Source organism: Ambystoma mexicanum, chromosome 10 (genome assembly GCF_040938575.1).
Source record: "Ambystoma mexicanum isolate Mex_15411 chromosome 10, UKY_AmexF1_1, whole genome shotgun sequence".
Lineage (NCBI taxonomy): Eukaryota > Metazoa > Chordata > Amphibia > Caudata > Ambystomatidae > Ambystoma > Ambystoma mexicanum.
Window position 1 is genome coordinate 1,556,275,440 of NC_090932.1, and position 27,996 is coordinate 1,556,303,435.

Sequence of the window (27,996 nt, forward strand, 5' to 3'; positions counted from 1 at the left end):
TCTTTTCTTCCAAATGCTTTTATTAGACAAACTAAAAGTACATCACCCATCAGGGTATTAGATTATAAATAAACTGTACCCGAAAAGCAATAAACGTGACCGCCTCGCTCATGAGGAAGTTGTGCAAATAAATATCTCTACTCGTCACAACTGATTGGAGTTGACACTCTATTAGGGGTCCTCCAGACATGAGCACACTACTCCTAATGGGATTTCCACAGATGGACACTCTGTTCTAAATTAGGTCTCAAAGATTGGGGATAATGTTGTAGATGACTCCTCCAGAACGGAACAAATTACTCTAGATTTGGCCTCTCTAGGAATGTATACAGTGGTAACAAAGAATTTGTTTCTGTTAATTCTTCATCTTTTATACATGCTTTCATTCTTCCTGGTCTCCCCAGAACAAAGTAGTGTGGGGCTGATCACAGTTTTGAATAAAGAAGCTATTCATTCCCTGACAGTTGATCTAAGATGGAAGGACATTTGACTGTTGTATTAGTGTTTCAACTGGCATAAATCTAATCTTATCAAAATGTTGTCCCATATTAGTACCCAACTTCCTGGCATAGCACACTGTACCTATAATAAATATTCTCTAGCCACTCAAAAGGTTTTGGGGCACTGGATTGATAGATCAGCCCTAATGGTCATAATTACACTGCAGACAAATGAGAATCTTCTTTTAAGTGCCCTGTTGGCAAGATGCCCTTTTGGCTATGGATTGACAGTCTTTCTTCTCCTACTGTTTCCCTAAACAGGGATTTCTCACCATTCCAAGTAACCCTAGGTTTCGCCCGTCAAAACAGTTATACCTTATTTGGTCTGCCAAGGGACATCTTGATGATGGCATGAAGAGTTTTCCTTCTCTTGTGCTTGTGATGCAGGGACTGTGAAAAGAGATATTTAGTTGCCCATAAAGATGGTCGTACCCTTGCCTTTTGCCACGTTGAATGGTCTGTCTTTGTGATCAGTCATCTAAAATCTCAGTCACGACTGCCTTTCCAGAGACCCCATGTGAGCAGGAAAAAAAAAGATTCTAATAATGTGCAGGAATGCATTGTTTCTTTAAACATACACCCTGTTCTTTACAAATGTGCATACTTATTTTAGAAAGGATTCTAGAGTCCCAAATGAGTGCTTATTTCCTTGGCACTTCCTTCAGACTGTTGATGCTGTTTATTTAAGAATCTAGTCTGCTCTCGATAGCCACCTGGTATACCTGGGTGAGGAGCATGGAGGAGTATGGCGGGGGAGCACTATGGCAGGGGAGGGGAGAAATGAAACTCAAGATGGTAAGAACAAAGTGGGAAAAACAAAAGTAAATATGGCGAGTGTGGGAGCAATAATTCAGATAAATATGTATGCATTTACATTTTTAATTAATGTACAAATTCATTCATGTCTGCTCTGTGCAAGGGTGCTATGTTTTAAAGGCTGGCTTCTTGGGTCCCTGTGTATTGTAACGTAGATAGACCATGGGTGACATCAGAATGTGACACCTGTGCATCTTTGTTTAATTTTTTAGGATGTGACCCTTGACCTTGTGGAGCTAACTTTTAAGGACCAGTACATTGGACGTGGAGATATGTGGCGGCTAAAGAGAAGCTTGGTGAGGCTCTTTCCTGACCTATATATGTGGAGTTGAACTGGAGGTTTACACGGGTCAAATAAGGAGGGATCTGATCATGGTGCAGGGATCAGACGGTTTGCTATTAGGGGGCAGTGCTGTCCCACTGGCTGCTGTGGGTTGATACTGCTATGTAGTACTCAATGGAAGCGATCACACTGGTAATATATATATGGGATCCCTACAGAGCAAAAGGAGGAAACCTTCCCTTTAGGAAACATAAGCCACCTTATATGATAATCGAGCAATTAAGTTTCACTGAGAAGAGAAATGTTGCTCCACATGGTATTAGAACCCCCCACAGAGATTGAGGAAATTTAGCTTTGCGTAAAGCATCCTTACAGGGGAGGTGGGAGTCTATTTTATTATAAAGCAGCCAATACAGGTGGAGAAAGCCCTTTCTTAGTTTGAAGAAGCATACACAGAGAGGAGGAGGGAATCAAGCCCTGGTGTAAAGCATGAGGAGGGAGTCCAGCTTTAGGGTGAAGCATCACCACAGAAAGCTGGTAGCTTAGTATGAATCTTAAGACAGGGGAGGAGGAAGCCCTTCTTATTATGAAGCATTCCCATAGGTGAGGAGGACGTCCACCCCTATGAGACAGATTTTCTGAGGAGGAAGAGGCCCAGCTTTAGTGTACACAAGTCTTCCATGGGGATAGTCGAGCCTTCATGTTTAGCGGTCCCAAATGGGAATCAAAAGTCCTGCTTAGTTTGACATAGTCCCACAGAAGCGGAAATACAGGTTTATAGGTCTTTTATAGGAGGCAAGAGCAAAGCCTTAATGTGAAGCTGATGTACAAAAAAACGAACAAGTCCAGCTACTGTAAGTATGAAGCCTTCTTACTGGGTAGGAGGAAATGCAGCCTTAGTACGAGACCGATTTACAAGGGAGGGGGAAGTCTAGGCTTACTATACGGCAGTCTCACACGGGACCGCCAGTCCTTCATGTGAAGCAATCCTACATGGGAGAAGGAAGGTCATCTTAGCCTGACCCTTCCTTGAGGGGAGGAGTAAGTGCAGCCTTAGCATGAAACATTCCTACAGAGAAAGAGGACCTCCAAATTTAGTTTGAAATCTTCTTGCTGGGGATGTGGGAAACTGGCCTTAGTGTGGGAAAGACACACAGGTGAGGGGAAAGTCCTGTCTTACGTAAAACGATCTCCGATGGAAAGAGGGAGTCAAACCTTAAAGCAGTTGTCAGGGGTGGAGGGATCCAGCCTTGGTTCAAAGTCTTCTTGCAGGGATGAGGGAGTGGAGCCTTAACATGAAGCAATATGGTTTTGCAAAGGAAGAGGAAGTCCTACCTTAATAGGAAGAGACCCAGCCTTAGTATGGGACATTTTCAGAGAGAAGTCCAGCATTAGTATGAATTAGTCCCATGGCAGATGAGGGGAGAGTTTCTTAGGTGAAAGGGCAGGAGAAGCATGTGTTGAGGGTACATTTCCATAGTATAGAAAAGACAAGAAAGCATGGTATGGGATGGTTGCATCGGGTCAGGATGGGTTTTTGACGCAAGAACCCATCCTGACCTGATTTTTCCCATGTCTTGACACAAGGTGAGGAGACGATACATTCACAAAATGTTATGCTCAGTGGTATGGAGCTGGATTAGGATGATAATGTCATGCATTTATTGTTCCTTTTATTTTCTTAGGTTAGTACATGCGCATACATCACTCAGAAGGTAGAGTTTGCAGGCATAAGGTAAGTGAGTTTTGATCATTTATTCATACAACCACTGAAACTATGGTCAACTAACTGATGGCTTAAATGCATTGTGGGCAAGTGTAGCTTATGTTATGTTAAAAAGCTTTTATACTGTGCCCATCACTACCATATTTGTGTAACAGCAACAAGGCTTGTCTGGATAGTGGCGTATTGTTCCCCCGCCCGGGGTGAACGTGACTGTGGTTCGTGGTGGAAAGAGCAGTTATGCATTTGTGGGGTCAAGTTCTTTACACCGTACAAGATGTGGGAGTGCATGTAATGTAATGCATCAAACAGGTGGTGAACCTCTGGGTTAACCTAAGCACTGACCTCCAAGTTCCCAAACTGAAGCGAGGGCCTAGTGCGAGTCATATGAATGTTGAGGTAATTTCATGTTTTCTATACTAAGGGCTAAATACCTAAGCGATGAGCTCAACCAGCCTACTCAGTCCTTGAGCAACACATTTGTTTTTTAAGTAAGCTTACAGACCATACTCGCAATTTCTATGGCAATAATCTAGTTTCCATTTTGGGAATTCTGGCCTCACTTTGTAGGGTTCCTTTTAATGGTTTGATTGTTCCCTTATTTTTATTTTGGATAATTGCCATATTTTTGGTGGTCAACCTACCGAAGTCCCCCTGCCATTGAAACCCTTTTTAAGTCACTTTGATTGTATAACCCTGGGATGGGCATAAGGCTCGATGACCCAACTGCGCTTGCCCTCATGCGCGCCCTAACGTGATCTTATCACCCTACATTGGTTTCAGGGGAAGAATGGTGCCAATTGTTCTTTAGTTTTGGCTTGTCCACAAGGCTGTCTGGGGCCTGGGACCTCTCTGCTTGCAGCTTTCCCTCCATAAATACCTCCCGACCAGAGTCCTTTGGTCCTCTGGCGCCAACTCTCTGCAGGTCAGACGTTTCTCCAAGCAGAGTGGGAATTAGATCCCTTTCCTCTGCTGGTTCCTCCCTCTGGAACAGCCTCCCCGCCTGCCTCAGACTTGCACTGGATCTTATTAAGTTCCGGAAGCTTGCTTCTCAAAACTTTCCTTTTCTCCTCCCCCCCCCCCACCCGTGCTAACTATGATGTGATATGATATTTTATTTATATCGCTGACTTTTAACTATCCTTCTGCCGCTGCGACTGGGGCCTCGTCCCCCTACCAGTCCCTAGAGGCTTGTGCAAATATTACTGAAAAAAGTGCCTAGTGAATGTACTATCATTGTGGGTGCTTTAAACTGGAAGGTATAATCCTCCAAATCGTTTTTTGTACCAGGATAGACCATTTGAAGAGATTGCCGTACAAATACTTTACTGTGCAGAGTCATTTGTTTTTTATAACTCAGAGCCACAGTAGACTAATGGCATTTAGCATATAAACTGTGTGGAAAGCAGTGCTTATGTATGTAAAAAGCTGAATAGTTAATTCATACATAAATAATTATGAACAGGTATCTGAAATAGTCGGTTTCTTTAGTGCAAACAAATGAGAATAGTCCAGTAGCCTGGTCTTGTAAAGAGACAGTAAGAACCCCTTTCTACAGGGTCTTGGAGGAGAGGGGAGGGTTCTTGAGCCAGTCCTATCCCAGAGGTGTATAGTGCCAGCAGAGGGCCCCAATTCCTGACCCCTGTGCCGAAATCGTTCTGTGCGGATCTCTGTGTGCTTATGCTTTGTATGGACAAATTGCTTGCCAGTCTTGTCTTTGTAGAAACTTTGTGACTGAATGAGAAGACCGGGGAACCGAGCAGAACGAACGAGAGAGAGGCCTACCGAGGTGAATCTACTATGTGGCAGAAACGCTGCAGCCAGCCGTGGTCGAGAGAGACACAGCAGCAATGCTGTAAGACTCTGTGCCCCTAAAAATCACAAACATGTGCAAAACCAGAGGGCCCACCATCCCACACAAAACCAGAGGGCCCCACCGTCCCTAGAAAGACTTGCCAGGCGACTTCATGGAACGGCTACTAGAAATACAGACATGAACATTGGCCTTTTCAGGCCGCCAGCTTCAATATGCTGCAATCCTGCCTGGAGAAAGTAGGCAGGGCTTAGCCCCTTCCTTATGACTTTTTGTTACACATACACGTCCTGGGTGGGGAAGGCAGGGCCAGATTGGCCGGGGAGGGTTTGCCAATCCTGGAACAGAAAGGCGGATATAAGCAGGGCACAGGAAGTGTGAGTTTTGCAGGTGAGGTCAGAGGTGTAGGTGAAGGACAACCAAGAGAACAGCAGGAGGAAGGAAGGATTGGCTCAGTTGAAGTCGATTTGTTGAATAAGTGGCGTATTGGCTAAGGAGCGAGAGCGGTTCTGCAGTTTCGGTGTGCATGTTTGTGTGGTGAGTGTTTAGGAAGGCTAGTGTAAGGAGTGGGTGTGAAGTGAATGTTATGGAGTGAAAGGAGGAGGGTATTTGTATAGTTTGGAGGAGGCAGGAGTAGTGGTCTGGAGGCAGGAGTAGGGCAGGAATAGTGGTGTGGTGGCAGGAGTAGTGGTGCGGAGGCGGAGTAGTGGTGCGGAGGCAGGAGTAGTGGTGCGGAGGCAGGAGTGGTGGTGCGGAGGCAGGAGTGGTGGTGCGGAGGCAGGAGTGGTGGTGCGGAGGCAGGAGTGGTGGTGCGGAGGCAGGAGTGGTGGTGCAGAGCGGTAGTGGTGGTGTGGGGGCAGTAGTGCAGGGGAGATAGTAGTGGTGCAGGGGCGGGAGTAGTGGTGCAGAGGTGGGAGTTGTGAAGGATTAATGATATCAAAGGGTGGAGACAATACCTAGAAGGAGTGAAAACATCCAAGGGACCGAAGAGAGGTATGATCAATAAGACTGAGAAGACCAGAAGAAAGCTTATAGGTGGGAGAGGCGAGACTTGCCCTGTTAGAAAAGGCCTGAATCTTACAGTGTGCTTGTAAGGCCCCATTGCACATTCCAGTAGATCACTAACAACTGTCCGTCCTGAATTGGAATAGTTAGGAAGTCCCCCAGTAGCATTAACATGGGGTTTAAGTATGCCTTGGCTAGGGGGAGGTGCATTAAAAGATGGGTGATTCTTGTGCCATCTGTGATGACGCCTATTTTAAAAGTCTAACTTTTTAAAAATGTTGGGTTTGGCTCAACTGCTTTTTTTGTATTGGTAATCTGTAAAGGTGCAGTATACAAGTTTCGAATGGATTGTGTCCTCCAACGTATTCCACATCTTCGACGTGTAATGTCCACACCTGTGCTGCTTCAGAAATATTTTCAGCAGAGGGCGTCCCGCGTTGATGGCGTCGGGTTGATGTCCCCCGAAGGCCTCCATCGAGGGTGACGTCACCGGATGTTATAAATGGGACGCACAGTGCCCGTAGCCTCAGTTCTGTTTTTTCCGCAAATGTGTTTGCTTCAAGAACTCGGCGCGCCTCGTGTGATCTTCTTTGAAGAAAATGTCTTTGTCTACCCCTCCGACTCCGCGGTCTGGTTTTAAGACATGCCTGGACTGTAAGTCCAAAATGTCGGTTACGAACCCACATCGCATCTGCTTGTGGTGTCTGGGTGAAAGTCATGATACCGACGACTGCTCGAAGTGGCAGTCATTGACTGCCAAGGCTTTGCAGGAGCGTAAGGGGAAATTGAAGACAGGTCGGGTTGCTAAACCTCGAAAATCCCAAAAAACTGCGGGTATTTCCACTGACGACTCGAGGGGTGACTCTCCTCATCGGAAGGAGTCCCGGGGATCTCGATCCCGGAATGGGTTCCGCCACTCGTCCTCGTCTCGGCACTTCCGGAAGCAGCATCACCAGTTGCCTTCCCCGTTCTCGTCGGATGATGGCTCCGTGAGGAAAGTGGCTTGTTCCACTAAATCCTCGACCCCTGAGGAATGGGAGGCATTCCGGGATCAAAGGTTGGTGATTTTTCAATCCCAGCGCACCGTTCCTTCCGCACCTCCGGAGGAAGCCGGCAGGGAACGGTCTCGATCCAATGCTCGTGTGCCTTCGGGCCCTGGCACTCGGCGCAATAAACATTGCGAACCGTCGAGGTCCCGTCTGGACAAGGCTCCGGTGGATCGCCAGAGACGTACCAGATCCAGGTCTCGGTCTTCGTCCGCAGCGAAACCGCCTAAAATCTGGTAAGGGCTCCAGGTCGGCATTGTGTCCGTTGAGTACTGCTGTCGGGGCTTTGCCTTCGATCCAGTCCTTGGAGCCTTCGGCGCCGTTGTCGGCGCCAAAGCCATCAGCGCCCTCGACTCCTTCGGGGCAATTTTGCTGGAATTTGCTGGTGGAGGCCCCTGGTACTGTGGATCCTCCGAGAAATGCTTTATCCAAGACGGGCAGGCCTGTTGTGGACTCCAGGGCCGCTCCTGTCCCTAGGAAGGAGTACTTTCATTCTCTGCATGATATTTGAGGATGAGGAGAGGTCAGATATGGAGTTAGAGCCTGTTGAAACTCATGAGGCTCCTGACATGGTCTTTTCTGAAGACAGTCAGTTAGAGAAGTTGCGTCAGTCGTTGCATGATTCCAGTGGCCTTGACACGTCTCCTGAGGTGGAGTTTGGTAGGCCAGACTTGTGCTGAATCCTCCTATACGAGGTTGTTGTCTAGAGTTACAGAATATCTCGGGTGGTCCGGTCCTCCGGTTGCATTCGATCAGGATGACCTGACTGATATTTTGGATCAGGGTCCTTCGACTGACCCAGTGTTGCCTTTTCATTTGGCATTGCAAAAAAAGGGTGGCGGCTACTTGGCAGACCCCGGAGGCTCTTCCGGCGGTCAACAAGTCGTTAACTAAGAAATACTGCCCATCCAGTAGCGACCCCAGGTACCTACCCACTCACCCCACTCCCGAGAGTTTGGTGGTTCAGGCACCTACGGCCACCTCGAGGTAGGCAGCGTACCCTACCATCCCTCTTGATAGGGATGACAAGCGCTTCGATGTTTGGGCATGCAAGGTATTTTCTGCTGGAAGTATGGCGCTGAAGCCGGCCAACTCCACTTGTGCCTTTGCAAGGTTTTCACTCTGTGGAATTGTCTCTCTAGCGGCTCAGCATATCCCCGAGGGGGAAGAAAGGTATGGGTTCCTTGCTCTTGTGCAGGATGGCAAGGATGCCATGTGTGAATCCCTTCAGTCTCGGTTGGACACGGCTGATAGTGTTAGCCGGTAAATGGCATGCGAGCACCGTGATACGCAGGTTTGCGTGGTTGCGGAAGTCGGGTTTTGCTCCGGATGTGCAGGCCCGTCTTCTGAACATGCCCTTGGATGGCTCTCATTTGTTTGGCAGCAAGGCTGACAATAGCCTTGAGAAGTTGCAGACCTCAAAAGCTGCTGCTAGATCTTTGGGCACAGCTGTGCGTCAACCTGTGCCTTTTCGTCCTAGGGGGCAACAGTGGAGAGGGGGTTCCTTTCGTTACTACTTCTCTTTTGGTAGAACGAGAGGAGCTGCTAATCAAAGGGGCCCCCGTAAAGGTACCCGTGGTGGACGGGGAAATGGAGGTGCCAAAGCCGCTCAGGCAGCTGCCTCTTTGCCTTCAAGTGCTGCCACAGCCGCTCCAAAGCAGCTATGAGGCCATGCTCCATTGTTTGCCGGGTTGGGGGCAGACTGTCTCAGCATCTCGAAGAATGGCGAGCTATTACTTTGGATGTGTGGGTTCTGGATACAATAGCCCACTACTACTGCCTCCCCTTCTTAAAGCGGCCTCACGACAATCCACCAGGGAATCTCTCTTTGAAGCTTCCAGATCCGCTCCTTGTGCAGGAAATCTTGGCCCTGCTGGAGAAAGGCGCCATAGAACTAGTGCCTGTGGCGGAGAGGAATAAGGGATGGTATTACCCATATTTCTTTATTCCAAAGAAAGACTGGGGATTGAGACCCATCTTGGACTTGCGTTGGTTGAACAAGTTCCTCAGGAAGGACAAGTTCAAGATGGTCACTCTTTCTCAGGTCCTTCAGGCCCTTCGACTTCAGGATTGGTTGGTGTCTCTGGACCTACAGGATGCTTATTTTCATGTGCCAATTCATCCAAAGCAAAGGAAATTCCTCAGGTTTGCGGCTGGCAACTCACACTTTCAGGTTCGGGTCCTGCCATTCGGATTGACTTCCGCCCGACGGTCTTCACCAAGCTAACAGTGGTGGTGGCAGCGCGTCTCAGCCATGGGGCGGTTCACGTCTACCCTAACCTGGACGACTGGTTGATCTGAGCGCGTTCTCCCGTAAAAACTTTGGATTATCTCAGCCTCTCCTGCCGCTCCCTTCACAAGCTGGGCTTCTCCCTCAATTTCAAGAAGTCGCATATGACACCTTCCCAACAGCTCCAGTACATCGGGGCTGTGTTGGACACGTCCTTGGAAGTGTTCGCCTCCCAAGGTGAGGGCTGATCACATTGCACAGATGGTCAACAAATTTCAACATGCCCAGAGTCTTCCGGCTTTCGAATTCTTAAGGTTGCTCGGCCTCATGGCATCCTTCAATGAGTTCTCATGATGCAGTGGTACAATTCTCAGGCAAGATGTCGGATTCCATTCAGATTCCACTCTCGGTCTCGCAGGATCTTCTGTGGTGGGCCAGCAAGGGGAAATCTGATGAAGGGGGAGCCATTTTGGCAACCTTGGCCAGAGGTGACGGTGGTGACGGACGCTTCCCTCACAGGATGGGGAGCTCATGCCGACGATCTGACCGCCAACGGTCGTTGGTCTTCGTCGGAGTCCAAACTCCACATCAACCTGTTGGAGCTGAGGGCCATCAGGCTAGCCCTGAAGGCTTTTCTGCCGTCTGTGTGGGGAAAGAGTGCCCTGATCATGACGGACAACACAGTTGGCATGCATTACCTCAACAAAAAAAGTGGGGGGGGATTTAGGGTCACTCCCATTATGCAGAGAGGCAATGCAGCTCTGGTTCTGGGCGATACAGCAAGGAATATCTGATACGAAGCAGCTCCCAGCCTTCTTAGGTTGACATGCTAGGACACCTTCACAAGCAGTTACATAGTCCTTAAGTAACTTACATTACTAGGACAGAAACACTGGCAGCCCATCACCCAGGCTTCAGGCTGACTACCTGCCCAACATAGAACCTACTCTCAGGCATTCCGACACTCAGACACAAACACTCCACATGACATCACAACATTCCTTCTGCATTCCCACTACCAAGCGAAGACAGACACAACAATATCACTCTCGGCAGTCCATCTATCCGGAGAAGATAATGCGGCGGTGGACGCTCTGAGCAGGCAGAGCACCGTCTCCCACAAGTGGGAGTTGACTCAGGAAGTCCTTCTGGAGAACTTCGCCCTTTGGGGAACCCCTCAAATGGATCTGTGGCAACCAGAAGTCAGAGAGATTTTGCTCAAGGGAATTTACTCCGAGAGGAGCCTTAGGTGACGCATTCGTCGTGGATTGGTCATTCCCACTTCTATACGCATTTCCTCCATTCCCAGTCATGCCTCAGGTGCTACGGAGGTCGCAGATGTTCGGATCCCACATGATCCTCATGGTGCCGGATTGAGTCAGGAGAGCTTGGTACCCGGACCTTCTAGAAATTTCCATCTGCCCTCAACGCCGTCTTCCCCACAGAGAGGTCTCTCTCTCTCTCTCTCTCTCTCTCTCACTCTCTCACTCTTCCCCAGGCTCTCCATCCGGAGGTCAAGACTCTAAACCTTCACGCTTGGTTTCTGAAAGGTTGAGATATAAGGATTGGGACCTCCCGGAGGACGTGATGGAGGTGTTGCTTTCGGCCAGGCGGCCGGCAACCAAATCCCTGTACCTTTACTGTTGGCGTAAGTTTTGCGACTGCTGCAGAGGACACAATGTTGATCCTTTTCAGTGTTCCATTCCGATGGTTCTTTATTTCTTGCTTTCTTTGGCCCACATGGGTCTTCAAGTGGGTACCTGGCGGCGCTGTCTATTTTCAAGCGCTCGTCTGAAGAATGTTCTTATTTTAAGATTCCTTTGATTTCCCAATTTCTAAAAGGGCTCACAAATGTGTTCCCGCCGTCCCCGTTTCAGGTGCCGGTTTGGGGTCTGAATTTGGTCTTGAAATTCCTGATGGGTGCTCCGTTTGAACCACTGCACTCTTGTCCTTTGAGACTGTTGCACAGTGAGTGAATTGCAGGCTCTTTCGTATAAGCCACCCTTTACTGTGTTTCCCAAGGGTATGGTTGTATTAAGGGTACGTCCGTCCTCCTTCCTACCTAAGGTAGTGGCTGAGTTTCATCTGAGCCAGCAAGTGGTGCTTCCTGCTTTCCATCCTCCCCCCTCATCCTGATAAGGAAGAGGAGGGACTCCATAGGTTGGACCCTAGGAGAGCTTTGAGCTTTTATATTTCTAGGATGTTTAAGGTCAGAGTCACACTGGACACCGATTGGGCCAGGCTGTTACCAAAAAGACCTTGTCCAGGTGGATTATCCTCACCATTAGTGAATGCTAAAGATTGGCGGGCAAGGACCCTCCTGAGGGATTGCGAGCTCACTCCACTAGGGGCGTGGCTACATCCACAGCCCTGCAGCGGGGAGTTTCTATTAAGAATATTTGTGACGCAGCAACGTGGTCTTCCATCCAAACCTTTGTCAAAAATTACTCCCTGGATACTCTCCATGGTCAGGATATGGCCTTCGGTAAAACGGTGCTTTATTCTGACATCTGATTGGGTGTTCTAAATTCTTCTCCCGCCTCCATTCACTGATACTGCTTTGGGAGTCTGTCAAAGATGTGGAATACATTGAAGGACACAATCCATTCGAAGAAGAAGTTACTTACCAACCGGTAACGTTCACTCGACTGGATGTTCCTCCAACGTATTCCACATCGCCCTCCCAGCCTGCCCCTTTGAAGAATTTCCTATGCTATTGCAGCTTGCGTTCCCGCAAGGCTATGTGCAGTCAAGCAGCAGTTGTGTACGAGCATGTTACACGTGCTCTCCACGAGTTTTGTATTATCTCCAGTTGAACACTGTCCTTTAACTTGCCCCCACTGGGGCAAGGGAGGGACGCCCCAAATTCCCCTTGACTCTTAAAACGGTTTACACATTTTCTTCAAACTGCCTCCAGGGGTACGAGGAAGAGGCTCCCCGAATCCGTCTTCACTCTCCCCGAATCCTTCTTCACTCTTCAGTACCATAATCCTATGGAACTGACCAGGGAGTTGCCTCTCAAAATGGTCTATTTCCCTCTTGTCTTCTTGTTTTACCTTCTCTGTTTCCTGGCCTACTCCCAGACCTATTACTGTTCCCTTTACCTTCTCTCTTGGAACTTTTCACCGATTGCGCTAGGGGACGCTTTTCTTTCTTTCTTCTTCAGCCCACTTGACTTCGCGGTCTGTTGCTGGTCGCGCAACCACCACAGTTCCTCGTACTTCCTGTAAGGGTGCAAAGGTATAGCACTGACACAAAGGTGGCATTGTGGTTGCTACACACTATTATTGGTTTAAAAGAAAAGGGAAACCCCTACCTATGCCTAATGCAAAGAGGATTTTCCCTGCCTGAAATAATAAACTAAGGAGAGTATGTCCAAAAATCATAAATGTCCACTGTCGTGTCAAATCCTATTTCCTTCTCATGCACTTATAGACAACTAAGGAAAGTCTCTGATGGTTCCAGAAGAATGACTCCCTTCTTCTGGATAGAGGATTGAAATGTTTCTTGAATATGTACCAGGCTGGATGTCTCCCTTTCCCTGGCTTCTCTCACAGTTGCCAATATCAAGAGGAATATCTTCCTTGCCTTGTCTCGGTGTCCCACAGTCCCAGGGGGAATGACTCCCTTTCCCCTGGCTTTCTTCTCAGGTTTTTTTTAGGCGGGGGTCCCAGACGCCAGTTGGCAGACCTGGCTCTCTTCTTCACAGGTACTGCAACAAAGAGGAGGGATGGAACTTCTCTTACTTCTTGAGCTACCTGGTTCACTATCCTGCCAGGTATTATCTGTCACCTCTGTCTGTGATTGGCTACTTCTACGTCTCTCTGAGCCCCAGACCATCCTTTCTTGGCTTTCTTTGAGCCTTTCTTCTTGCCACCTTCTTCTTAGCTCCCCTTCGCTCGTTCGGTCACCCGTGTACCTTTTGTCGTGGTCCATGTAGGGTCTCTTTACAGCCTTCTTGGATGGTTTGCTGTTTGTGGCGGCTCCACGAGTTCCCAGATTCTCGTGCGGCGCGGTCCTTGTTCCACGCCCTTCTCCTGCTTCAAGTGCACCAAGTGCTGTTCCGAGCCAGCTCGGTAGGTGGCCTTTTATTCACTATAGGTCAGCAGAGCCACCAGAGAAGTGGCAAAAAGCGGAGAAATGAGTAGTGATGGCAGGGCTCTGGGGAGAATGCGGGGGCGTGGGGCGAGCCACCAAAGAAATGTCCATATTGACTTGACTAGTTTGCACTTGTTGGTTCCACGGGGTGCTCTTCAGCACTCTGTGCTTCTTCTTCATCTCAGTCACAATATGATTGTTCTCCACTGGGTAACTGAGGATTTTCCTCATCCCAGTTTTAAGATAGAATTCACGTGGGTAGTCCTTACTCATCGCAGTATTAGGTAGTGAGCTAGAATGGTCTACCTTAAACTTGTAGGAGGAAACTTGTGGGACTATGTTGCCCTGTCTAGGTTAATGGGGTGAGGGAGGTTGTAAGGGGGTGTGGGGATACTGCATGTCTCGGGAGGATAGCACAGGGGCAGCGTGCTCGCCTTGGAAGCAAGACGACACAGAGCAACACAGGTTCGATCACCGGGTCCATGCCTGAAAACCTCTGGGTATTAAGTGTGTTATAAATAACCAATCATAACATTTCTCACTGACATGTCGCCCCTCATCTCATTAGGGTTCCCCTCCCCATGTGATCCTCCAATGATGCACCACCCCCAGGGAGACTATTGGACTGTGGCCGCACTGCCCTGGCCCCATGGGAAGGCCCCCCCCCATGGAAGAAGAGACGACATCGAAGGATTTGTCACACTCCCATGCAGTGCCCTCCCCGACCAGCAGTTTATCACTAGTTTACTGCGAGTGCAAAAATACAGAATGCAAAAATCTCTCGGTCTCCCCCCTCCCAACACCCCCATCTGATTTTTGCAGTAAATATATGTGGGGGTGGGTAGGTGTAATTATGTAATGGGGGTATTGAGGGTTGCAGGGGGGATCTGCAGAGGTCTCCGCCGCATATAACTGCAATTATCTAGAAAAAAGAATTCAGTGTTTTTGTATTCAGTATTTTTTATTCGCAGTAATCACATAGATCCACTCTGCAGTAAGCTAGTGTTGGCGGTCTCGGCATAGATCTTGGACCGCACAGTCCACCCACCACAGGTCACACAACCACCACACTGACTCTCAGCTTCAAGGTTGTGGACTCTCTGCCCACTTGTGAGATGCTTTCCGGGCATCCCTTAGTTCGTTCTCGTCACTCCACACAGCTGCTTTAACACAGCCTTCGATCGCCCTGTTTCCAACTTGAAGACTTTTTGGCAGCCTCTTAGCTCGCCGACTTTTCCTTCCAGATACTGCTCTCTTTGTCCTTCTTTACTGTTTAGTTTAAGTAGCTGGGACTGCCCCAGCGCAACGTCAGTTCGATTGCTAACAGCTGGTCGAAAACTCTTCATGCTTGACTGTACCGTTCTTAAGTTCTTCTTTGTCCCAGTGCCTATCATAGTGAGACTGTCTGACACAAAGTCTCAGGCTTTATCATAGGTAAGGAAGGGTTGGATGTTATTACCCTTTGGGGTTGGGAGATAAAGGGCCTCTGTCCCAGATTCACGTTCTTGTCCCCGGGAGTGGAGTTCCTCCCCATGAGATCCTCCCGCATGTTACTACCACTGGGGAGACTATCGGTTAGTGGCCTCACCTCCTCAGCCTCCTGGAAAGGGGCTCCCCTCTGGGGAGAAGAGACGCCATCTGAAGGATCGTTACACTGCATAACCAGAAATTAGAACAAAGGCCCTGGGGGTAATACATTAAACAAAGTATTTAATTCAGTAAACCAATTATTGCTGAAGAACCCACGATGATGAGGTGCATAGCTATTGGGCCATATATAATTACCATAGTACATTGCATAACCTGCAGATTTCAGCCAAGTATGTGGGAGAGGGTGTGCTGAAAATGGACCTCGACTCAAATCCACCCATGACTCTTAACCTTGTTGGGAGCTACCTATGCAATCATGCACACATCACAAATAACTTGTTGGTAGGGGGTTTCAATAATAGTGTCAGTTAAGGGAATGAGGGAAAGAGGTGGTATGGGTTAATGGGCACTTCTTAACTAGCTAATTAATACTAAAAGGCTTTTTAAAATATATTTTTTTTAAAAGTACTTTAAGCACTCGTTTGAATCTGGGGAAACCTCAGTGGTTTATTCTTTCTAACCCAGTGTGGGTGTTTCTTTAGCTTTGGTGGAATAATAACACTCTCCTCTGAGGATCCCACATTGTGGAGGTGGTGATAGGATGCAAGGAGTGCTGAAATGTGGCAAGGTCCCTTGTTGAAGAAGCCAGATGAGTTAGGCATCATATTTTGATAGGGATCCTGTCTCCAGTTGGTAGCCTGTGAAAAGCCTTTAAGTCATTGGGGATTGGTCATGTGTCTTGAGTTCCAATATCAATCTAGGAATATGATTGTGATTAATTTGGAAATTGTACAGACCAGTGAAAATACAATAGTCTTGATTATACATAATCCAACATCTATCCAGAACCGCTTAGTGAGCCATTCAAATATAGTGTCTCTGTACTTCTTTTGAGACTGTTGGTAATGCTAGTTATCCACATGTGTACTGGCAGAAGGCAATTGGAAATATTGTTTTGTTAAACTGTTGACTTATTCAGGTTAAATGCTTTTCAAGCATTGTCGGCATAGAGCTGAAATGAGGGGGAGAATATATTCACAAGAGCAGTTTACAGGTAAATGTAGCACCTAAATGGTAACAGTAGCAGTTAGAAAACAAGCAGGAGAGTGTTGAACCTTGAGGGACTCCAAATTGACGAGTGCACAATGGAATTCCCCCATCCTGACAGAGGTGGTACGCTCAATGAGAAAGGAATTGAGCCAGGCCAATGCTGTTCAGCACCTTTTGGGTTTCATCGGACGTTCCTCCGGTAGGATGGTGTGGTGATCCACTGTATCAGATGCTTTGGAGAGATCTAAAAGGATCAGAATGGATGGACTGTTTTTTTCCAGAAACCTCAGTATATTCTTTCTCATAAAATGTTTTTTTTTCAGTACTCCTGAAAGGTCTAAAACCTGGTTGTTTGTCAGTCAGTAGGGGGCTAGCTTCACTATAGTCGGAGCTGAGAAAGAGGGGGCTAATTTCTCTAGAGTCAGAAAGTCACTATTTTGCTATGAAGCGTATAGTTAAGATAGGGCAGTAATTCTCAGCATTTAGGGTCTGTGGTAGCTTTTTTAAGGAGTGGGGTGAGTGACCACTGCAGTTTTAAATGCCTGAAGGCTTGACCAAGTGGTTAAGGAAACATTAAAACTTTAGCGATGTGGGGGGGGGGGGTGCAAGGCCAGGATACATTCCTTGAACAATGTGGCTTGCCTTGGTACAGTTTGAGTTTGCACAGTGTTTATCGTTTTAACCAGTTTGGCGATACTGTCATGTGGACATTGTTTGAGCCTAGTCAATGAGGTAGTTGACTCCGAGTAAAGTCTCTCTGTTTAATTTGTTGATCCCATTCTGGACTTTGATGGACTTTTATTCAGTTTTTCTGAAAAGGATAGGGCTTTCTTTTATGTAATGGGTTGGAAAGGAATTAGAGATGCAGGTTTGGATGGGGAACTAAGCTCTGTGATGATTTGAAAACTACACCTCATGTTGTGAAAATTAACAGCCATGTTGTTTTGGAAGAATGTTTTCTTTTTCTGCCGACCAGAGCCTGGTTTTCAGGCTTTTGCATTTTGACCAACAATTTATAAGGGTAGGACAGACGTTTTCTCAATTTTGTTTAAGGATCTGCTCCTCCTCTTTCGATTGTTCAGATTAACATCAAACCATCCGTTTGTAATTTGAGGGGGATTTGAGTTTTTTTCTGATCTCTGGAGTGCTAGGACGTCTAGCCACCTGGGGATCCCCAACTCAATCTCTGTCATGTGCTAGTCAGTAGGCCAATGTGCTGATTTTAAGGTTATCTGCATTCAGCATGAGTTGGAATTATTGACTCGTTTCATTGGTCTTAACCCTGTGGATTGTATGTTTCAGTGTAAGCCCTTTTGACATTATGTACCAGCAGCTGAATATTAATTGGTGATCACACCATGATAGAGAGAGATTATTTGTTTGTTGTCCGGGGATATTTCTATATAACGTGTCTAATATGTGCCAATCTCTCTGTGTGGGGGTTAATACCCTGTTTATGAATTAGCGTGGCCCATGCTGGGCAGGAATTATTGGACTTCTTTCTCTAAATTGTAATCTAGCCAGAGGTTAATATTTCCTAAAATTAGGATCCTCTGAGGAATCTAGTCTGACCAATGCAAGGTCAACACATTCTTGTAGAAAGATGGCATTGTTGCCTTTGAGGCTTGTATACTACTATGCAGGGGATCCAAGTGTTTATTGTCAATGGTCCATTTGCAGACCAATGCTTCCATTGACAGAAGTTAAATAGAATTTACTATATTGACTTGGTTTTTTCCAGCGACTCATTGAGACCTACCTCCATAAAGGTTGTAAAGTTGTCTGTAAAACAGGTCTCCTAAATACTTATTAGGTATCTGTTTGGAAATCTTCAAGTAGGTTATACATATTTGAAACATTTTTTGCAGTTGACCTGGTGTTGAGGATGCGAATTAGGATGGGGTATGATGGTTTGGCCTGATTGGGGCCCAATGTGGTAGGGTTTACTGGGAGGACCATGGTCTCTGAAAAATGCTAAGGGTCAGGCCAGGTACACGTGAGTTGGTTAGGTTTGCTAGTTTCTTTCTGTGACCGCGCAGTGGAGCTTCTCTGTAACTAGTGTGACAAGGCCACTAACCTGACTTTGTTAAGAGGGGATGGAAAGCCCTCTGTCAGGGGGGGTGGGCAGCCTACAAGAAAAAACCCAAGAACCAGTCCTACCCCTGAGGTGGTTGGTGGTTCTTGAGGGGTGTTAGAAACGAAGTGGCTCACCCACTAGTCCCTGGAGATCTGTCATCCAGGTGGCCAGGACACAGCCATTCCTTTTGGATCCAGTTCCTGGGGGTAGACCAGTGTGGGAGGATCACCTGGGTGAGGGGTCTTCGGGGGAGTGGGACTGAGACACCGGATGGCGAGACGCATTATCCCTCTCTTCCCTATAACACCTTTACCCCATCCTACCAGGTAGGATATGTGGGAACCTTAACCCCCCCCTTTACCTTCTCCAGCACTTTCACACAGACAGCCCGCTCTGGCAGAAAACACTCACAACCGAGCAGTATACCTGACATGTCCCGCTACTATGGTCAGGCTACTATGGTCAGGCGAAGTCAGGCAATTATGACAATCACTCACACCTGACTTCCATTAAACTTCCCCACACGGATAAAAAGCGGAACACAAGAGCACACTCTGAGCGATACAAAGCACACAAAGGAACAGCAGTTTCGAGTCGGCTGCTGAACGAGGGGAGAGAAAAACCCCAAACCCAGAAGGGTTGTAAGAGGGGAAATACCCTTGATTTTTTTCGCCCAGACGCTGTTATTTCAAGAAACCTTCAAGGCAGAAAACGTAAGGCCAGGAAACAGGACTGAAGAATCCTGCATTGTGTGTCGATGATACTGAGAGCCCTCCTGCGTAATAACCAAGGCGGGGAGGAGCAGCAGCACCATCACCAGCCGCTGTGGCATCGTCCTTGGCTCCAAGAACAAACAAGCGCCAGAGAGATCAACACAGCCGGTGAGTTGGGGAGACTGATGCAAGACCAGTCTGTGTTGAATTCAAGGTTGCAAGCGGCAACATTGTATAACAAGCGCTGGAACGAACATTGTTCAACGCGTGTGATGTTTGAACTTAAGAAGGAAAGATAAGATACGATACTGTTGACAGAATGATCTGGGAATGTGCTCAAACAGAGGTCTCTGTAAGGTATCCCGTCTAGAGAAATGAAAGTAGAAGATTGATGAAAACAATCGGGTGAAGTGAATCGAAGTGGTCCTGCAACGGTTTAAGCACAACTCATTGCACGTTTGAAAGTCTTCGATTTTAGTAAAAGGAGGATCCAAGCCCAAACGAGGGAGGTCCATGATCCGAGGGAGACCAAATGTAAACATTGAGATATCAAGAGGATCTGAGCCCAAACTAGAGAGATCCGTGGTCTAGCCCGAAAGAGGGAGAACATTGTGTGAACATTGTGATAAAAGGAGGTCACAGCCTGAAGAGGGAGTCCCACGATGAACATTGAAAGCGAGAACTTGCATGTAAAAATCCTGATGGGAACGGGACTTTGTTACGACAGACCCTCTGCAGCAAGATACTGTTATTGGAAATGTGACTTTGGCAGAAGGCCCCTGATGTCTGTGCTTTGAACTGTATCCTTGTGGCCGAGAAGGCAGAGTGTGTGTGACGCTCGAACGTGCCGCCTTGCCCCGTGTTGAAAATGTGGGCAAGGGAAGCCAAATGCTCAACTGTCCTGACATAGTATGTTATTTTTTGAACACTTTTCTTTTTGCATACGCCATTATCTCACACCCTTTTGTATTTAGAAATAAGGATTGGCAATAGGTTAATTAATATAGGCCCTTTTATTTGACAGAGGCTTGACTAGGACTGCGTTATTATTTGATAGTCATAGCTTGCTCCCATCCTTAGATTTAGGTTTAGATAGGCATTCAACCCCTTTGAAGTTCAATAAACACCCTTGAACTGTGATCACTTGTGTCTTTCTTCACTATTTGATACCATGCCTTCCTTATTGGGGCCCCAATTCCTGTCCCCTATTGCGCGAGCATGTTTCTTAGCAGTAAAGTCATGCCTTCAATACAAGATGCTTGCCAGTGTTTCTCTACTTCTTGTATTGTATAGATACATCATTCCAGCATGAAACCAATGAGAAGCATCCATGTGTGAGTCCTGACCCATCGCCATACATTTGTGAAGAAAAGGCAGAAATTCGGCCATCAAGCAGCCGTGGCAGTGATCTGCTGCGCAGCGAAATACAAAGAGACAGAGAAGCCGTCTCACCCATGCGGTTCTACACCACAGGCGAACCCCAGAAAGGAGAGAAAGAGGCGTTGAGGGAAAGCTCTGTCTAGACAAAGTCAGCAGAAAGATTGCGCAATGCTATTAGGAGATACTGGCAAACACGCACAAAGACTCAATCCCTAGATCACAGGGACAAAAATGTGAGTCCTTCCCTTTTGTACTTACATCATGGGCAGCCAGAATCTGTCCCAGGACATGAACACGAAGATTGCCTACCGGGGCTGCCTTTGTTGTTCCACCGTGGACTGTGGGAAAAGTGGGTGGGGCTTAGCGCATTACATATGTCTTTTCGTTTTTTTCCAACAAGCCTTGGCTGGGTAAGTCGGGAGCCGATTGCACAGGGATAGAAGGCCAATGCCAGCAGAAGGGGGTGGATATAAGGATGCAGCAGGAATTGTTGACCTGAGGTCAGAGGTGGAGGAGGTATACGACCAGGAGGAGCAATGAAGGGGCGCCGGGGTGTGGAGGTGATTTCTGGAGAAGGTGTGGTATTGGCTAGTGAGTGGAAGTGCTACTGCAGTGTCACTGTGTGTGGTAGTGTGGCAAGTGTGGTTGGGTAACTTAAGTGTAGGGAGTGATTGTGAAGCATGTGATACTGAGCGAAAGGGGGGCTACTGAGCAGTAGTGTGGAGGAGGGAGTAGTATTGCAGCAGAGGAGCATGTAGTAGGGCGACAGTAGGGTGTAGTAGTGTGGTGGAGGAGGGTGTAGTACTGCAGAAGATGGAGGAGAAACATCAAAGGGTGGTGGCAAAGCAAATCAGTGATTGACATCGGAGGGACAGTCAAGTAGATGGAGGGGGGAAGCAAGGTGAGAAGAATTGGAGGACGAGGAGAGTATTCAGAGGTACAGAGAGGATAACGGGAGAGGAGAGCGTAAGACCCAAGAGCGAATCAAGCAGGATATGTACAAGGCACATTCCCTACCCTTGTAGGACACTAATCACTGGATGAGAAGGGAGGGTCTTAGGAGTACCCAGAGGGAGTCTACCTCTAGGTCCTCACTTCCAGTATAAGGTAAAGATTAGACAGTTGGAGTTAAAATTCGCTATATATGACCTGGGGCCAGGGATGCCTGGGTTAGGGAGGAGGTGCTTTTGAAGATGAGGGAGTGGGACAGCCATAGGGCACATTGAAATCACAATAAGCACCCTTTAACCGTCTGAGTCTTGGAGTGATTCCTGTGCCATCTGTGATATCTAGTTGGCAGGTGAGACCGAGGTTGTGGCTATGGTAGCCTCCCAGTTTTGCCCTTTTTGAGTATGTAGGCCGGCTGATGCTGATCTCAATATTCTAGCTGGTTAATAATGGATATGTTGATTTCTGAGTAATCCAGTACCGTGGTGAAGTAGGCTCTATGAACCAGGCAAAGTAATTTGAATTCTATGCGCTTGACAGCCTGTAACCAATGAAGCGCCCTGTATCCTAGCAATATCTGATCTTGGCGCCAAACTGGAGCAGTAATCTTTGAGAGCCGCAAATGAATTACATTGCAGTAATTTTGATTACAGACGATAAAGGCGTTCACTATTTGAACTCTCTACAGTAATGAAAAGTAGGCTGAGAATCTTTTGCGACTCCTAAAATGAAAGAAGCGGGTCCCGGATACTGTGGTAATCACAGCCTCTGATGAACGAGAGAAGTTCCTAAACATCTATTGGCGGCATTCGTTAAATCTTTTACCCTTTTAGAGGATGATTATCCTGGGTTGCCTTTTTAGCCGTGATAATGCACTTCAGTGGACCATATATTCAAAATTGTGTGTGTGTGTGTGTGTGTGTGTGTGTGTGTGTGTGTGTGTGTGTGTGTGTGTGTGTGTGTGTGTGTGTGTGTGTGTGTGTGTGTGTGTGTGTGTGTGTGTGTGTGTGTGTGTGTGTGTGTGTGTGTGTGTGTGTGTGTGTGTGTGTGTGTGTGTGTGTGTTGGCGTGTGTGTGTGTGTGTGTGTTGGCGTGTGTTGGCGTGTGTGTGTGTGTTGGCAGCATGTGGCGGGAGTGACTGTCTGCCCGAAATCCACATTCCAATACAGGCTTAGATGTTGCTGGGCATGCTCCTGGAGGCTGGCTACCCGCTATTGGACAGCTACCTCCAAGTTTGAATGTTGCAAGGTGCTCTTACAGGAGGACCCATGGTCGCCCAACCCCAGATTCTGGATATGAGGAGCCGAGCTGGACTTCGGAACCAAGTCGACCACTGGGGCTGAAAAAGACAACAACTGAGGGACGCTGGAAGACTGCTGCAGAAACAAGCATTGACTCAGCCAATACCACCATGTTGCAAGACTCAACCTTCTAATTGACAGGGAAGACCTCTGCGAGATGCCTTCCTCCCTCTGACTAGTGGGAGCAGCCAGTCAACGTTCCGGGCTGAGGTACATGTCCTGTTTTCTGTCATGGAAGCATTCATCTTTGCATTTTTTCTTGAAGGCCCAGATCTAGCTGTTCATCATTGCATGAACTTTCAGCTGATCAAACAGCTGGAACTCGCTGTGGATGCTGGAAATCTGCTATGCTGCTCCCCACCAGGATACAAGCCTGCTGGAAGATCTAAGTCCTACCTCCAAGGTGTTGAGGGCCTCCTGTCACTGTGAGGGGTACAGTGCAAGACCTACACCTGTGAAGATTTCACTGAGTCTTTCCCCTCAGGAACCTAGAGACAACCAATAGTGATTGCACATGAAACTGCAGCAATGATGGTGAGGCATGTCTTCTCCAGCGATTTATTATCGCCTGGGACTGTTCTCAACTTTGTAGGCTTTCAGAGACCTGAGATCACTATTATATCTTGAAACACCCCTCTCCCCATTGGGTTTGCATTGGATGCAAAGTCCTACTTACCTGAGCACTATTCGGGCTCACGCAGGGCGGTGGTGTCCGGGTCAGTACTTTGGTGAGTCATCCTTTGGAACCCCAAGGGTTGTAGCTGCTCCTCCTCTTTAAGTCTCTATTTCGCTTGCTGCATCTACTTTGCGCTAACTTCTGTAATTTCCCTGCACTAGCTGAGTGAGCCCTCCTGGACTAATCATCTTTCCCCTGAGGAACCTTTTGCAGCGACTTGGTACAGGCTAGGGTTGAACTTCTGAGGTGGTTGTATATGGTGCTGAGTGCCTTATAATTATAAGGCCTATGTTTTTGATGCATGCTTAACTTCTGTTCTCCCTACTGTGGTGAATGCAATTATTGTTTGAGAATGTGCTTGTGATTTTAAAGTAGTGTGTAACCTACAGTACATGGGCTATCTAATTGTGAGAGGTGTGTATATATATTTCTGAGGCTTGTGGAATCTGCTTAGATCAGATACTATGCATAGACCGACATCTAGTGAAAGCTGCAGAGTATTACAGTTGTTGTTTTAAAAAACTCGAAAAAAAGGACGTTGACTGGACGTGCCAGTAATAATATCCCTAGTGTGACGTCTACTGTACCCATGGTGCTTCACACGTCGAGGTCCCTCAGATTCTTCTTTTCCACCATCATAGTTGTTCGCATATCGCAGAGTTCCTTCTTGGCTATAGCCATTGCTTAGAAAAGTTAAACCACGAGATCTTCGATGATGGCATCGAGGACGCATTTACATCATCGACGACTTCAACAACGACTAATCTTTGCCACGGCCTCGGAAGTCCTCAACGGGCATCGGCCCTCAAAGCAGGGAGAGTGGGGGGTGGTTCATTCTTTAGTCTCATTAAGACTCAATTTCCCTAAATTATTTGATATTTACCTTTGAGTGTGATCGTGTTGACACTGTTACTAACCCCACATCTTTATTGGGAATCTGCATCCATGTCGGATTACACTCCCGAATTAGTTCTCGGTATACCGCAACTTTTACACTATATTTGTGTTATATTTTGCATATAATTTTGTTTTCATATGTGAATGAATTTTTAGATATGTTTTTGATTGAAATATGAATACATCATTTGTTATTGCTACACAGGTTCCTTGCCCATATGTTGTGTTGAATATTATCATACAACTATACTATAATCTTTACCTGTCCTGGTGTCATGATCATAGTCTTGATTCAGACGTTCTGGCCAGGCGGGACTCATTGCTTAGATCAGCGGGTCAAAGGTGGGTGTTAGCTTGGCACACATGGCATTTACACCATTCCCAGCTTTGAAACACCATAGACTTCTATAGCCTTTCAGTACTCATGAGATGGCCGCCTAGTGGGTCATGGACAAGCAGCAGCATGGAACTAGTCATTTGTCATAGAGAGCTACTTAAGCTCCGCCCCCACTGACAGCGGTGTAACGCTAGCGGCGTTTCAGCTCACAGAACCTGAAGAATTAAAGAAAATAAATATTAATTCATAGCACAGTTAACAGAATGTTCACAGACCGCAGACAGGACTTTCCAGACCGAAGATTTCCTTCGCCGCAGTTTTTCAAGTAGAAGAATATTTTTCATCAGAGTCTCTTCAGTCTGCACCTTCCAAAGGTTTTTCCTCAGCATTCCGAAGACCTGCAGAAACAAAAGTACATAGTTAAATAACGAACATTACAGAGTTGTAGAGTCAAGATAATTTCTATGCGACTACTTACCTGAAGTTCCACAGAGTTTTTCCTCACAGTAGTTAACCGCGCTTCGCAGTAGGTTGCAATCTTTCAGAATAGACAAACTTACCCTATTCAACGCTTTCCTCATCTGCTAACGCGCGCATCCTTTCCGCCGTCAAAGTATTTTTCCTGAATACTGAAATCTCTTAATTGTCAGCGCGCTTCTGCTGTAGCAAGGGCGCCAACTCTCCACAAGAAATAAAGGGTCCATATTCTTCTCCTTTAAACTTTGAACTTTTCATCCTTCGAGACCCTGCAAGAGAAAGAAGAATAAAGTAGTAAGCACAAGAGATCTCTCCAATTTAGGAAACTTTAATTCTAAGAAAGACAGCAGTTATCCTCATTTGATTATCTGTCAAGGCTCAATCTCTTAAATGACACTTGCCTTCAGAGTCTTCAGAGTTCTTCAGCATTCCAGTTTTCAGAAACACAATATCAACGCGCCCCTGTGAGGCAGCAGGATGGAGAGCTCCATAAAAACAAAACACAGGTGAGGAGAGTGTGTGGTCTCAGATTTTGAAGGGAGTTTATTTCTTGGTGAAGGTAGACGTAGGAGGTTATTACGACCTTGGAGGTAGCCATGCTGCTATTTGCGGCATGGCTACCCCCATTCCGGGTACTGGGTCCGGGTTCCTGGAATGGGGAAATACCGAGCCATTCCGACCTTGGAGGGCCCAGTATTTCCCCATTTCAGGAACCCATCCACATTCCCATTCGAGCCCCCATAGGGATCAATGGAAATGGGGAGCATGCTAACAACGGGCCCGTTAATAACGGGCCCGTTGTTAGCATGCTGGACCGCTCACGGGACCCGCTAAGGACGCCTGGTAAAACCAGGCGTCCTTAGCGGGTCCTGCGAGCGGAACTCGTAATGAGGCGGTAGGGGGTTAACGGGGCCGGCAGCTCTACCGGCCCCATTAACCCCCTACCGCCAAGGTCGTAATGACCTCCATAGACTCTTAGCAGTTCTCACCATTCTCAACACTTACAGTACCTCCATTTTTGTTATCTATCTGTCCTGACAGGGAAAGAATCCAAAAGCTTCAGTGTAGCAGATCCACAGGCAAAAAGGTCATTATGCTCCTGAGGAGTATCATATTTCTCTGCTTACTCTGATTATTTGCAGTGTGTGTTTAGCAGCGAAAATGGCCACCTTGCAAATAATCGGAGTAATCATACAGATATGATATTCATATGAGAATTTAAATCGGAGATAAATGAAAATTTGGTGTTCAATTAATTAGTGAAATTAACATGTATCGTGATTTTCTTGTGTGGCAAACAACAATATTTGTTCATCTTTTTTGGTGGAATATGAAAAGAAATCTGAGAATGGATATACCGGGCCAAGCTGGATACTTACTTAATCTTGTATATAATATATATATATGTACTTGTATTCTCACTTACCTTGAATATTTTAGTGTGCCTTAGTATAATATTGTAATAAATAGTATTATTTGTATATCTTGAGGAGGAAGGAAATCTCAGGGGCAACGTGTTTGTCTTGGAAGCAAGACAACACAGCACAGCACAGGTTTGAATCCCGATCTGCGCTTAGAAGCCACTCGCTAGTATTAACCGCATTGTAAAATAACAGTTATAATTATAACTTAGCTCTTTGGTGCTTTTCTTTCTCATTTCTGCTAAGTGGCAACTGTTCTACATAGCAGTGCCCCCTTCCTCCTAAGTTCAGACTTACTGCCTGATCTGCACCACTTAAGAGAGTTGCTCTGTTCAACTGGCATTGTGAATACCTAGGTTCATCCTAGGTTGGCTTCTCAAAGTCCTACCGCCAGCAGTGACTTTGAAAAGCCCTCTTAACAGCTATGTGCAAACACTATTCTTGCGTATGGTTCATTTTGTTGGTGTTGCTCCAAACCCCTTGTTTCCAAAGTATTGTTTGGGACCCCATTAGATCTGCCTTGTTGATTGCTCCAGCATGGCAGCAGTAGCTTCCAGAATGTCAACGAGAACAAACATGCTAGTGCCAACTTGCTTTTGGAACATTTTTCATTCAGTATATTTTATTTGTACAATATTTTCAACTTAGTAATTTTTGGCGTTAAAACTGGCACATGTTTTTCCTTGGCAAATACAAGGAACCTATTGTAGTTTGTGTATGTGAAGTAGTATACTAGATACCAGAAATAAGTCACTGTTGGTTGCCACCTGACCACATTCTCTTTGGGACCAATACTCTCGTGTAAAAAGCCTTCTCTGTCCTGTTGATAGCCGTGCATGTGAGAATGTGACATATATGCGTTTGTCTTTCACAGGTGTGTTTATTGTCACGTTGCCCTGTTTATCATTACACTTATTTGCTATACATTTAACATTACATTTTAATAACTGAAGCATCATGTGTAACAAGTTTTTTTTGTTGTTGAATGTTTGGTTTGTAAGCTACAGTGTTTAATGGCTCAAGTACATTTGTGCTTTTAATCATTCTTTGCTTTCACAGAAAGCATCTCAAATATTACTTCCTTTGCCTTTTTCAAATAATTCTGCACTGGACTTGCCATATGGACTCTTACAATTAGTGTAACATTTAATCAATGTTCTCAACTTATAAGATGTACATTTCCACACTATAAATGTACATTTTCATTTCTATAATTGCTTTAAGTTCTCTCTATTTGTGGCACTCAAACAGTAGGGCTCTTGCTTGCATTTGCTTGTAATGTTAGCAAGAAAAGAAACAACTTTTATCTCATACCGCATATTAGAACACCCTAATGGTGTTTCCAATCACCCAATTGGTCAAATATTTAGCCCTGCTTACCTCTGTCGCCATTATTGCCCGCAATTTAATTGCCGCGTCTATTCCATAATTAAACCCTGTCCTATTACGCACCCGCATCAGCAATAGTTAATTTGTCACATTGCCGTGCGTGCGTGCGTAACGTGGCTCAAATCCCTTATAAAATCCATTGCAATTAAAGCTTTCTTCAGGGACATTACAGGAAAACACACGCTGCAACATGCAGAAATAAAACATCTGAAACAAAGGTAAAAAGA

The 27,996-nt window shown here is 46.5% G+C and overlaps 1 protein-coding gene across 11 annotated transcripts in view; it reads left to right on the top strand.

Moving 5' to 3' along the window:
• The window catches only part of DEPDC5 (DEP domain containing 5, GATOR1 subcomplex subunit), a 1,004,325-nt gene that overhangs the window by 182,718 nt on the left and 793,611 nt on the right, over positions 1-27,996 (top strand). For all 11 annotated transcript variants that reach the window (XR_011276224.1, XM_069619835.1, XM_069619836.1 and 8 more), the window contains 2 exons: positions 1,529-1,612; positions 3,285-3,334. Coding sequence is in view for 10 of the 11 variants with exons in the window: in XM_069619835.1 (XP_069475936.1) it covers positions 1,529-1,612; positions 3,285-3,334 (134 nt within the window). In the remaining variant the exon portion in view is untranslated. The remainder of the gene's footprint in view (positions 1-1,528; positions 1,613-3,284; positions 3,335-27,996) is intronic.